The sequence below is a fragment of the Anopheles cruzii genome, unplaced genomic scaffold, assembly GCF_943734635.1.
Source record: "Anopheles cruzii unplaced genomic scaffold, idAnoCruzAS_RS32_06 scaffold00430_ctg1, whole genome shotgun sequence".
Lineage (NCBI taxonomy): Eukaryota > Metazoa > Arthropoda > Insecta > Diptera > Culicidae > Anopheles > Anopheles cruzii.
This window is the reverse complement of record NW_026454036.1, coordinates 3,222-14,724: the sequence shown is the minus strand read 5'-3', so window position 1 is coordinate 14,724 and position 11,503 is coordinate 3,222. Positions and strand designations below refer to the sequence as shown.

Below are 11,503 nucleotides of genomic sequence, written 5' to 3'. Positions count from 1 at the left end.
AAATTTGTATTTTATATCCTCTATTCAGTCGCTGCCAACATTTTGCATGTTGTCGACCGCGCGGAACAAAAGAGGATACTCGGTGAATGCCTGTTCACAGCGATCAAGGCCATTTGTCCGCAATTGGCTGACAAAGTAACCGGCATGCTGGTGGAACTTGACAATACGGACATACTGGACATGCTGGAGCATCCCGATAGCCTCAAGAAGAAAGTGAACGCAGCATTTGCGGTGTTACAATCCTACTACAAAGCCCAAACCTAATACGCGTAATTATAAAATAAAGTAGTTTTTGACTGACAGTGAAACGGCAAAGGTACAGTTCCTTTCTTTTTGCTTTGTTGCGGCTAAACAAGTACGGAACGGAAGAAGAGCGTTTAGTAGAGTTGCAAAATATAGATTATTTTCCGACATTGTAACGGTTTCCGGTGAAAAGCTTTTCCCGCCTCGAGTGCATTTATGTGTGCGTGAAGTCGCAAAACATCAGTACACATTGTTCTATCAACGAAACGTAGCACTGTTTGACTCTTTCACTCCGTTGGCCCCCCCACGAGGCTAGAATGGTGCTCGCTCTTTTTCGCCTTGCCGCTCTTTTGTTGTCATATTTTCTGCCTCAAGTGATACAAGTAGTAGAGAGAGCGGCTACACGAGATCGTAGCAACCGTCCTTTCAGTCTTCTCGGAAGAAAGTGGTTCGCCCGTAGAACAGCGGGCCAGACTGTTATCGTTGAAAGAGTCGAGCGAAGTAAACGGCTGAAGGTTGGTGATAATAATCTGCACTCTTTTTTTACTGTAAATGTTATTATTGCGGCAACGAAAGCAAGTTCCGGCGAGTTAAGCCACAATTGTTTCCTCCTTAGAACACAGCACGCTGCAGAATCTGCATAGGCTTCGTGTTCCCTGTCTGGTGAAAGATATGTGACGGTGTGTGAGTTGGGCACAGATTTGGCAGGCCATTTTGAATTCGATGAAGTTTCATCTGCCTCATACGCTGGCCCAATATTTTATGAACTCGATTGCCGCGAATGTGTGGACAACGAACAGAAACGAAGCATTTAATGGTGCAAGACACATACACTTCCCATTGCAGTCGTATATTTCCCCGTGCCTCTCCTGTCCGAATCCGTGGCGCATTTTCCGTTGTTTACTGTGTCCCAAGCGGTTCCATGAGTTGCGCTCGTTCAAAATGGCAATGATTACTTTTCTGTCCGATCTCGGACACATCTTTGATCATGTTTCACATTCAACAAATTTGTAGACTGGCTTTAACTGACTTGGATTTGTTTTCCTCTTTTTTTTGCAGATTTGTCCTCAGTGGGAAACGCTCTATAGACATCATTGACCAGTAAAAAAATCACTGTGCTATCGCGCGATCCATTTCCCGATCATCGGCTACAATGGCCAATCTCAACGGCGAATTCAGTTGGAACGACCTGAACGCCACACCGGTCGAGCAGCTGATGAAATATAGTGCCCACAAGGGATACGATTGTCCCGAGTATAGGTACTTTCGGCTCAAGAACGGCATGATCCAGTGCAAGGTGAACGTCAATGGGTCACTGTACTCGACATATCCTGCGGAATTTGCAAACGAGTTTGAGGGCCAGTTCGCCGCCGCACTCAAGGCGATCGAAGCGATACGGGCCGACGAATCGCGCCACAGGCACGAGGTTTGCCTGGAATCGGATTTGGAGGTTGCGAATCGTATTTACGAACTATTGGCCAACTACCCGAACGGTTTGTTCAGCAAGCGGGTTCCGGAAGCGTTCCTGCAGACGCACCGGTCACTGCTGCCGGATCACTGGTTTTCGATCATCGATCGATATCGGGACCAGCTGTTTGTGCTGGAGGACGGACCGGGGGATACGATGGTGTTTGCCTGTGAGCAACCGTCGATGTCGGATGCGGCCTCCAACACGTCGGAGGCACGGCAAATGGCGGTGAACGAGCTGCAGTTACCGTGGGACCAACAGTACTGGGATCTGTACATCACGAACCCAGTTTCGACGGTCGAAGTTTGGGCACGGCTCGTTGGTGTCGACTATAGCGTAAGTGTTCGTTTTCGTTTTCGTTTTCCCCCCGTGGTCAACAACGAGTCTTTTCTTCCCTTCGCGCGCCTTTTTCGTAGGATAAAATGGATACGCTTATAACAGACATCGAAATGGCGATGATGAGCGCCCAACCGAAGGCGGACGAGTCGGAGGCGGCGGTCGGCGAGTACCTTCTTGCGTCGGTCACCGACTGCTGGTACCGGGTGCGTGTGGACGAGATCAACTACGACACCAACGAGTGCCAATGTTTTTTCATCGACATCGGCGACAAGGAGCAGATCCCGCTGGACCAGCTGTATCAGTGCGACCCAAAGTACCTGGAACTGCCCGGTCAGGCCAAACGGTTCACGCTCGAGGGGTTGGAAGATTTCAGCGAAAATCCGAAAGCGAAGCTCCATCTCGATGCGCTCATCAGTGGGCGAGTGTTTATCGGGGAGATTCTGACGAAGCGCGAAGAGTACGAGGAAGTCGAACAGGCCAGCGGTATCGGGTCGGGGCAGTTGAAGCTGGCACTGTACGATACCTCGTCCGACCACGATGTGCTGCTGAACCCGGTTATACTGAAGCACATCTGCGACGATACGCCGGAACCGGCACTAAACCGGAAGGATGTAAATGCGGTCACTATTTCGTACATTGACGACCAGGGCGACGTGTACGGTCAGCTGGTTGGTACGATGGAGTACCTACAGGTAAGTCACCAGGCCTGGAGGCCACCCAGAGTTTGATTCGCAATAAGGCTGGGTTTATGTAATTCTCTTTTCTGTCGGCTGTCGGCGTCACCACAGAAACTCATCACCAATCTGACGCAGTCGAACGCGCTTGACGGCAAGTATCGGGGTCTGTACAAAACGAAAGCCGGCGACCAGCAACATCAGCTGTACCTGGTGCAGGACGAAACGGATGGGAAATGGTACCGGGCGGAACTGGAGGCCGAAGAAGCGGGCCCTTCCTGTCGCATGCGGTACGTGGACGTTGGTTGCCGCCGGTGCACCAACGTGTCCAACATCTATCGCCTCGAGATGCTCAGCCTTGCGCTCAGTCGCTACCCACCGCAGGCCATCCGGATGCGTATGTTTGGGTTGGACCTCACCGAACCGCAGGTTCTCCCTCGGCTTCGTGCCCTGCTCAAACCGGCCATGCGAGCGGTGGCGAAGGTGTGTGCGATGGCGAAGCTGTCTCCCGGAGCGTCCGCTTCCTTGCCCCTGGTCAGGGTCTTCGTGTACGTTTCGCAGGCAGGCAGCGAGAATATTCCCGTCTGTGTCAACGATGCGATTGCCTTCGAGAAGGAGCTGGAACTGTGCTCGGAACTGATCAGTGCGCCGCGCATTTCGGACAGCGTGCTGAGCAATGGTTCGTCGTCGTCCACCTCAAACACCTCCTCGTCGCTGCAGTCAACCTTTGGTGCCGGTGGCGGTTCACTATCCAGCACCGACACGAAGGATCTTGCGTTGCGCTTAGGTGACCTCAAGTTGGAGACTGGTAAAAGCAGTTCGTCTGGCTCTTCCGCCACTTCACCCACTGCAGCAGCAAACCCGAAGGCTGCCGTCGCAAAGCTGCCCCAAATGACGCTGCCCGCCGTGGGCCAGCTGTTCGACGTGAAGGTGGTGATCGCTTCGAGTCCGAACTACTTCATCGTCCAACCGTACGCTTCCGCCCAGCAGCTCAACCGACTGATGCACGAACTGCAGGACTTTTGCATGAAGAAAGGCCAACCGGTTCGGAAGGAGCACGTGCGACAGTACGAGGTGTACGCGGCCCTCAACACGGACGGTCACTGGTATCGGTATGTGTCCCTGCCTCCCGTCCCCGTGGTATTGTTTTCGCACGCTCGTCAAGCCTCTTCTCTCATTTCTTCCGTTCCGACAGTGTATCCGTCACAAACATTCTACTTGGCCCCACACCGATCCATGTGTTTTTCTGCGATTTCGGCCGGATCGGGATGCTGGATGTGAGCGCGTTGCGTGTGCTGCCAGCGAACTTTCGCGTCCTACCGCAACAGGCGATCAATGCCAAGCTGCACGGTAACGACGAATGCACGGCCGTTCCGGCTCATCGCCACTCTCACTCACTTGCGCCATTTCGTTGTAGGTGTCAAACCACTGCACAAGGACTGGCAGGCAGAGGATGCGGTCCGCTTCCAGAAGCTGACGGTGGAGCGCAAATTCGCCAGCATCGTCCGGGGCGTCCAGGCGGACGAGCTCAATCGGGACGAAAAGCTGGTGGAGCTCGAACTGATCGACGTTTCGAGTGAGGAGGATGTCTACGTGCACAAGACCCTCGTGGACGAAGGTCGTGCCGTGTACACGGCGGCCCAAACCGTTTAAACAGAGACTGCTAACCATCTCTGGAAAGGATGCATGTGCATTAACATTACCCCCCTTAGTTTCATTCTTTTCAGCCTAGCTTTACGGTCGATTTCTATACGGTAGATTTCCTTAAGCGGTTTCGAGAGTAATGGTATCACTATTTAATCGAATTGACTCTTTTTAGTAGCTTAAACGACGCTAGAAGCGATCGGAGCAAGCAAATATCTCCTTGCGCCAGAAGAGAGTGTTTTAAAATCGACCCATCATGGAGAGATGAATCGCGCGGATTGTCGTTTTTGTTTTGCTCTAGTATTGACAGGCAGCATTCCATAATTAAATCATTATTTATTAATCACTAACAAGCGGGAAATGTGTCTCAGAAAACGAAACCCGAAAGTATACTCATATGAATTCTAAAGTTGCGTGTTCGCTTGGAGCAATCCTCGTACGGGGTTCGCTAGTACGCAAACAGCTTTTCGCTTAACGAAGCTTGATGGGATAACCCCGAAACAGGGATGAACTCTGTTAGTGTGTAACATGTTTTTATTCATTAGATTTTTATACCTAAATGTATACCCTATTATTCTTTTCCATGCCGCCGGAAGCAACACTGTACGATGAGCGTCTGATGAAATTAAATGTTTGTAGTATGAGACCGTATCAAAGCAAGCCGTCTTGGACGCGGCCGTTTACTATATTTGTTAAAGATACGTCCAAGGCGCGCGCGAGCACGGCCTGCTAGAGCAGAGTGTAGCCCTTTTTAGGGTTATTCGCGTGCTTTGCGTGACAGTAATAGCGAGGCGTGTCGGCATTCTGCATCCGGCGAACAGAAACATATTGTGATAACGAAACAAAAAGCTGATATATCGGCCACGGTTTCCCCGTTTACAGTGGCAACTGTGGAAACCGGAGAGTTGTTGAGCTAAAGCGGTGAAGAAGGCTGACGATAGGCGTGACGATTGAACGATCGAACGATATTTTTGTCGATTGAAAAGTGCGTGGTTTACTACCTTGGACGTGTAGGGTTTTAGTGCGTTTTGCTGGAATTCTCCGTGCACATCACACAAAACTCAATAATGTTGCCCGCACAACAATAGTTGCGTTGCTGTAGGAATTTAGAGAAACTTACCGACATTTTGCATATGAACACTACACTACACTGCGCTATGTTATTCGTTATATTGGGCATAGCTTCTGTACTCGTTCGTAAGCTTCAGATATAGACAATAATTCCATCGTTCCGTAAAAGTTAACTTTGTTTTACTTTGTTCTTACTAACCAGTTCGATGGCACTTCAATTACGGTATAATGCACGTGTCTTATGTGAAATTTTAGGGATGCTATGATCATAGTTGGAATACGGTTTGTGAATGCAATCAACGTCTCTCATCTCAGGTCGATGTCTACTATGTCGCCATAAAAAGTATCCAAATATTTATGTTGAATGTTTTGGTATAACCATACTCTATTCACTTACTCAACGCGTCTATTACTATGTGTAAGTTTGTTGAGCGCAAGGTATTAATCAGAATTTATGCGCATGAATTAATCTAATAAGACAATTCAAAATTGCAACAACAAAAAACAAAAAACCGAACCCCAGGGACAACCGCGTAAAGAGAGATTGAGCGCAAAGTTGCTCTGTTGCATTCAAGTTATTCAATTTAAGCTTTGCTTTCGATATGAAATAACACTTTTTTGTCACTTACATTTTTTCTTACCGTGCCTTCTTTACGGGATATAGTGAATTTACCTAATGCATGAGCATATGAAATATTATTGTTGCTCTATTTCGAAAAACTGAAAAACAAGGTCCCCATCAGGAGTCGGTCGGTCACAATAGAAGGAATTTAACGAACTCATAGCATAGCCTGCTAATCCGTAGCAGAGCAAACGACCAAATACGAATTTTGGAATCTGAATTATATCCGAGTGCCGCGAGTGCCTTGTGGGGGGACGATAAATTGCAAAATGCGAAATATATACCGAAACCGAAGAGTAACGTTCGAACGCGCGAAAACCAACCGGAACGCGGTGAGTGTTGTGTTTTTATTGCTTCGTTAACACCGATCGTATCCTTTCTTTCCACCCACAGAAGCAACACTCAGCCACTTGTTTTAATACTGATTTTCCACTATTACTTTATTGTTTCAAATAGATAATAGGTGGTGTGGTAGGTAATAGGGGCGAGAGAAGTACGGACAAACAAACTAATTGTAACGATAACTTAGCCGATAATGTACAACGGTGTGTGGTCTACCAAGTTCTAGAAGCGTCGTAAGTTGTGCGTAATTACCCACCCGAGTCTATAGCTTTGTACAAAACAAGTCTGTCCCGCGTGTGCTCACTGGCGAAATTGGTTCCTATAAGGGGATATGATTATTTGAGAGTAGTAGCTGGCCTCTGATTGGGCCATCGGTAAGTCTAACACTGGAATGGCGTGTTCCGCTTTCACTTCTCCGTTTATTCCGTTGCAGTGACGGTGACGAGCGACGGTGAAGCGGATATCGCTGATCGCGGATCCTTTCCGTAGCCGATCCTTTCCGTAGCTGGTAAAGCTTGAAGACGGTCAGACGCGAATCTACGCCAAAGCGAAGAGCGATTCGGCGCACATCTGTGACATGGTAAAGGCGCAGAAACCGGCTAAACCAACGGGTGGTGCTGCGAAGCGCCAACCAGCATCACGGTTAAAGTCGGCCGTTGTCCGAGTTGGTGGCAACAGCGCCTCTATACGCCATGCGCCATACAGTCGGGGAAACAAGAAAGGAAACCCAAAAACAGTGTCCTTCGGAAACACTGCAAATAACAACAACGGTTGTGCGCCTCTCACAAAGAGTGAACTGCTACGGGCGTTACCAAAAACATCGCAGGGCCGAGAAGGATTGTCACTGGCCAAACGAGGTGGCGAATCGTTCTCATTCGCATCTCAGTACGGGAACGTGGTGGCGGGAGAATTTAGCTGGAACGACCGTAACGCCACACCGGTCGAGCTGCTGGTGAAATATAGTGCCTCAAAGGGATACGATCGTCCCGAGTATCGGTACTTTCGGCTCACGAACGGCCGGATCCAGTGCAAGGTGACGGTTAACGGGTCAACGTACTCGACCTATCCTGCGGAATCTGCGAACGAGTTTGAGGGCCAGTTCGCCGCCGCGCTCAAGGCGATCGAAGCGATACGAGCCGATGAATCGCACCACACGCACGAGGTTGGCCTGGATTAGGATCTGGAGTACCTACCAAAATTGACCAACTGCCCGCACGGTTTGTTTAGCGTCCAATACTTCGACCGACAAGCTAAACGGAATGTTGCTGAACGAGAAGAAGGTGTTCGTGGGACGGATCATCTCCCGCAAGGAGCGCCAGAAGGAGCTGGGCGAAAAGGCGAAGCTGTGTGAAGATCTTTGGCAAGGACCTGGCGGAAGAAGCTCTGCGAGATATGTTCGAAAAGTATGGCCCGATCACTGGCCACCGCGTGATGATGAAAGACGGCAAGAGCCGTGGATTCGGTTTTGTGGTGTTCGAGAATCCGGAAGCTGCCGAGCGGGCGGTGCAGGAACTGAACGCAAAGGAACTGTCCAACTAAGTTTTGCAAGCTTAATGAAACCCTTCTCTCGTCGCAAACGTATTACTTCCGCCGCTCCCACGATATATCGCCAACACAATTGTGTAGTTTCTGTTTTTGTCATTTTGCATCTACGTCGAGGAATTGTTGTGGAAAGATAACGGCCTCGGATTCACGCGTTAGTGAGGTAGGTTGCAGCAGAAGTTGCTGTGGGTATTCAGTCAAATATTTAATTTTTGTTTTCTCTCTCTCGTACCTCTAGCTACTTTCTAAAAGTTGAACGCCATCATTTGCTGCTCGGAACACTATCAACGATTTATTTATTTATTTATTTTTTATTAAATAAGGGGTTAACGTCAACGGTCAACTTAGCCTAATTGACAATAAACAACTTAACTTAATTTAGCACTTAAAACTGACTGACCGACTGACTAACGACGAACTGACAAACGCAAGCGCAAAAGCTGGTAACCGGTATTTTAAAGGAGAACATTCGTGAAACACTTACTAAGACAATATAAAAGCAAATACATCAGGACACTGATCAAGTGATCGAAGACCTAGTAGTAGGCAGCGCGTTTTACAATTTGGCAGCCGATCAGCAGCGTACCAACCAAGCCTAAGAACAGCGATCCTTGTGAACTTGCGTTGTGAACCTTGAGAACTCAAATATTGGAATCCGATTTACCTGGTGGCCGCCACAGTAATATTGACAGAAACGACATTAATTCCATTAGATTACTGATTTCATTGTCCTCAAACGAGAGGCTCCTCATATAATCCCTCAAGCGCCACTCACCTAAACGTATCGCCCGTTCGATCCTTAAAGTAATAGTTACCGAGCAGATCCTGCACCAGAATGTCGCCCGACAACACCTTCTTCTCCGGGGCAGCCTTATCGGCGTGGCCAACGAACGAGTTGAGTGCCTTCTTCGGGTTGATCTTCCCGACGAAAACGCCCGGTTCTCCCGGTTTACGCTTGATGCAGAAGCCGTTCGCGCCGCGGATAACTTCACCCGTTTCCTCATCTCATCTGGCAGAAAAGCGTGACGGCCACAAGGTTAATTATTCATTTAATTGTCACTGTGGCAAGCGGAAATTTACCTTATCAGCGTGACCGGGTAAATAGCTTTGGCAAAGTTCGGCACAAATCCGACGGCCCCCATTGTGTTGTCGATGTTTGCTGTCGAAATAATAACGCAGAACCATGCCATGCTCAAAGTGGAACTTACAGCAACTTTCCGCTAAAAACTTACACAAATTCGAATTGCATTCCGTGGAGCCGTAAAACTCGCCAATCTGCGCAATGTTGAAGCGCGACACGAACTGTGGCCATATCTACAACCCGTTGCCCAACCCCAACTCCTGCGCCACCTGTTCGGCGCCACACGTGGAACGGAGAGAAACGTGGTAATGAACAGCCCATTTAATCCCGTACCAATCCACGAACACTTACCGTACACTTGGCCCAGAAGTTGGAGGTGGAAAACTTTTTGCGCAAGGCCGCCGTCAAACCACACACCACCACAAACTGCCGACGCCAATCATGCCACCGGCCGAATGATAAAGCGGCAATGAATTATAAATGATGTCGTCATCGCGGAAGCTCAGCATATAATAGCACCCGAGGCCCATGAAGGTGTCCTGGTGCGAAGCGAAGGCGAAGGCGGATGATGATAAATACCAAATCGTACACATTGTGGGTTCGTCCTCCGGAGGATAGAACCTGGCCGCGACGTTCCAGCGCGTGTTGGAACGTGTATCGCGGTTCCCACGGTTCTAAGGGCCATCATTATGAGCGTCATCCGTCAGAGGGTGAACGGATTTTCGCCAGAATCGTTCGCAACCGACAGGGTTTTGTTCGCGAGCAGAAGGATGATCGAACGAAGCACGGTATCTATCTTGAGGATAACACTATTAGAGCAACATTTTTCAGTGGCTCAGAGTGTCCAGTAGCGCGGCACGCTTTATCATCCGGGTGTGGTCATTCCATCATACTTTTCCAATATTTTTTCAAAGTCACACGAAATAGTTAGTTAGCCACCGCCGTCCACGCTGAGCCCTAAATTTTCGGCATCTAAAACAGAAAAATTTTCGCATGTGAGAAGATGATTTATGATTATCAATTATATCGTATCGCCCTTCAAGCGGACACAGCGCGCCACACAAACGTAGAAGTCACGCACACGACGAGGTGCGAGTACGTGTGGTGCTGGAGGCTCAGCTGCTCAGCTAATCAGCGGATCAGCGGCGGCTGTCCTAACGATCTGTCAGTCCGCATCGTTTTCGGCCATTGTTCTGGCGAAAAAATTGGCGAGCCTTTGCGAACGAAAACTACAATTGCCAGCAGTCCCACCCGTGCACCCGTTACTTAAAAGACTTAAAAGATATTTCGTAGATCGGCCAACGAGATAGTAGATTGGCCGAACTTTGCCAAAGAAGATTTCGCTACAACCAGTGTGTGTTCCAGTGTGTGTTCCAGTGTGTGTTTCCCGGCGCGTCGGTTCCGGACCGATAAGAAAGTCTAACATGCCGAGATACTGCTCGGTTGTAGGCTGTTTGAACACTGGATATCGCAATCGCAACTGCAGCTTATACCGGTTCCCGACGAATGACTTTCTGTAAGTATCGACTTCCGGAACCTCTGATGGAACAGAAGCTCGCGGTGAGCGAGCTGGCCACTGTTAAGATGCAGCTGGTGCAAGTACGCAAAGAGGGGTCCGGGTGAAACCCGATTTCTCTTTCCCGCCCAACAGAGAGTGTAGCGGCGCGGCGTCGACAATCTTGGCCCGCGGAGGTGGGCCAAAGGAAGAGAGTGGGAAAAGAGTGGGTGGGCGGGATTTTTCGCGGTTAGCGACGACTAGAGCGGGTCTCGCACTAAGGCGTTTGCCGGTCTCCGTATGGAAGCTTGCCGCGGGTGTAGGGAAAGTTTGGGAGGATGGGGGTTTTGGACTATGGAAGAGGGTTTCGTTCCTTAATTCCTTTCTCGGAGGATCTCGAGATCGGCAACTAAGTAACGAGCGTGGTGAAATATAACAACGTGGTGACCGAAATGTCGAACGTGTTTACATTCGTGTTTTTGGCCCGAGAAAATAGAAATCGAAGAGGGAGGTTGATTTCTGAATAATTTATAGTTTAAATTTAAAAAAAACATCACAAGTAAGAACTTACATTAACCTCTGTTTGTAAACAAACGCTCGGTGTTACGTGTTATATTATGTTTTAGAGGGTCCGGTGAGCCACAACGCTTTTGACACCTACTGGTCGCCGTACTGTCAAAATGGTTATATAAGAGGGCTGTTATATCTGCTGTTATGCACCGTGTGGCATCACAGTAACGATAGAAATGAATGCTGCGTTCGCAACAGAGAGACAGAGGGAGGGAGATAGAGAGAACAGCCGCTCTCTCTGTGATGCACCCGTGTGATCGACGACGGTCGGCGACGGGTGACGACACCGCGACATTGGCGCGCTGATTACGAAAATCACACACTTTCCGCACGCAGCGCAACCGAGTCCGGAATTTCGGGATCCCCGCGATGGAACCACCTTCGCCGGAGGAACTCCCGGGACCCGCTCGGG

At 49.3% G+C, this 11,503-nt stretch overlaps 1 protein-coding gene across 1 annotated transcript; it reads left to right on the top strand.

Moving 5' to 3' along the window:
- The first annotated feature begins 1,396 nt into the window (after positions 1 to 1,396).
- On the top strand, positions 1,397 to 4,377 carry LOC128276075 (tudor domain-containing protein 7B-like). The gene is made up of 5 exons (XM_053014543.1): positions 1,397 to 2,047; positions 2,128 to 2,742; positions 2,839 to 3,836; positions 3,920 to 4,074; positions 4,142 to 4,377. The coding sequence occupies exons 1-5, from the start codon at positions 1,397 to 1,399 to the stop codon at positions 4,375 to 4,377; spliced, it is 2,655 nt and encodes an 884-aa protein (XP_052870503.1).
- The last annotated feature ends 7,126 nt before the right edge of the window (positions 4,378 to 11,503 follow it).

What these genes read in the sequence shown, in the direction of transcription:
- LOC128276075 (XM_053014543.1), top strand. Translation starts at nt 1,397, where the DNA reads ATGGCCAATCTCAACGGCGAATTCAGTTGGAACGACCTGAACGCCACA. An exon ending in GTACGATGGAGTACCTACAG is followed by an intron (nt 2,743 to 2,838) that starts GTAAGTCACCAG and finishes GCGTCACCACAG; the next exon opens with AAACTCATCACCAATCTGAC. An exon ending in ACGGACGGTCACTGGTATCG is followed by an intron (nt 3,837 to 3,919) that starts GTATGTGTCCCT and finishes CCGTTCCGACAG; the next exon opens with TGTATCCGTCACAAACATTC.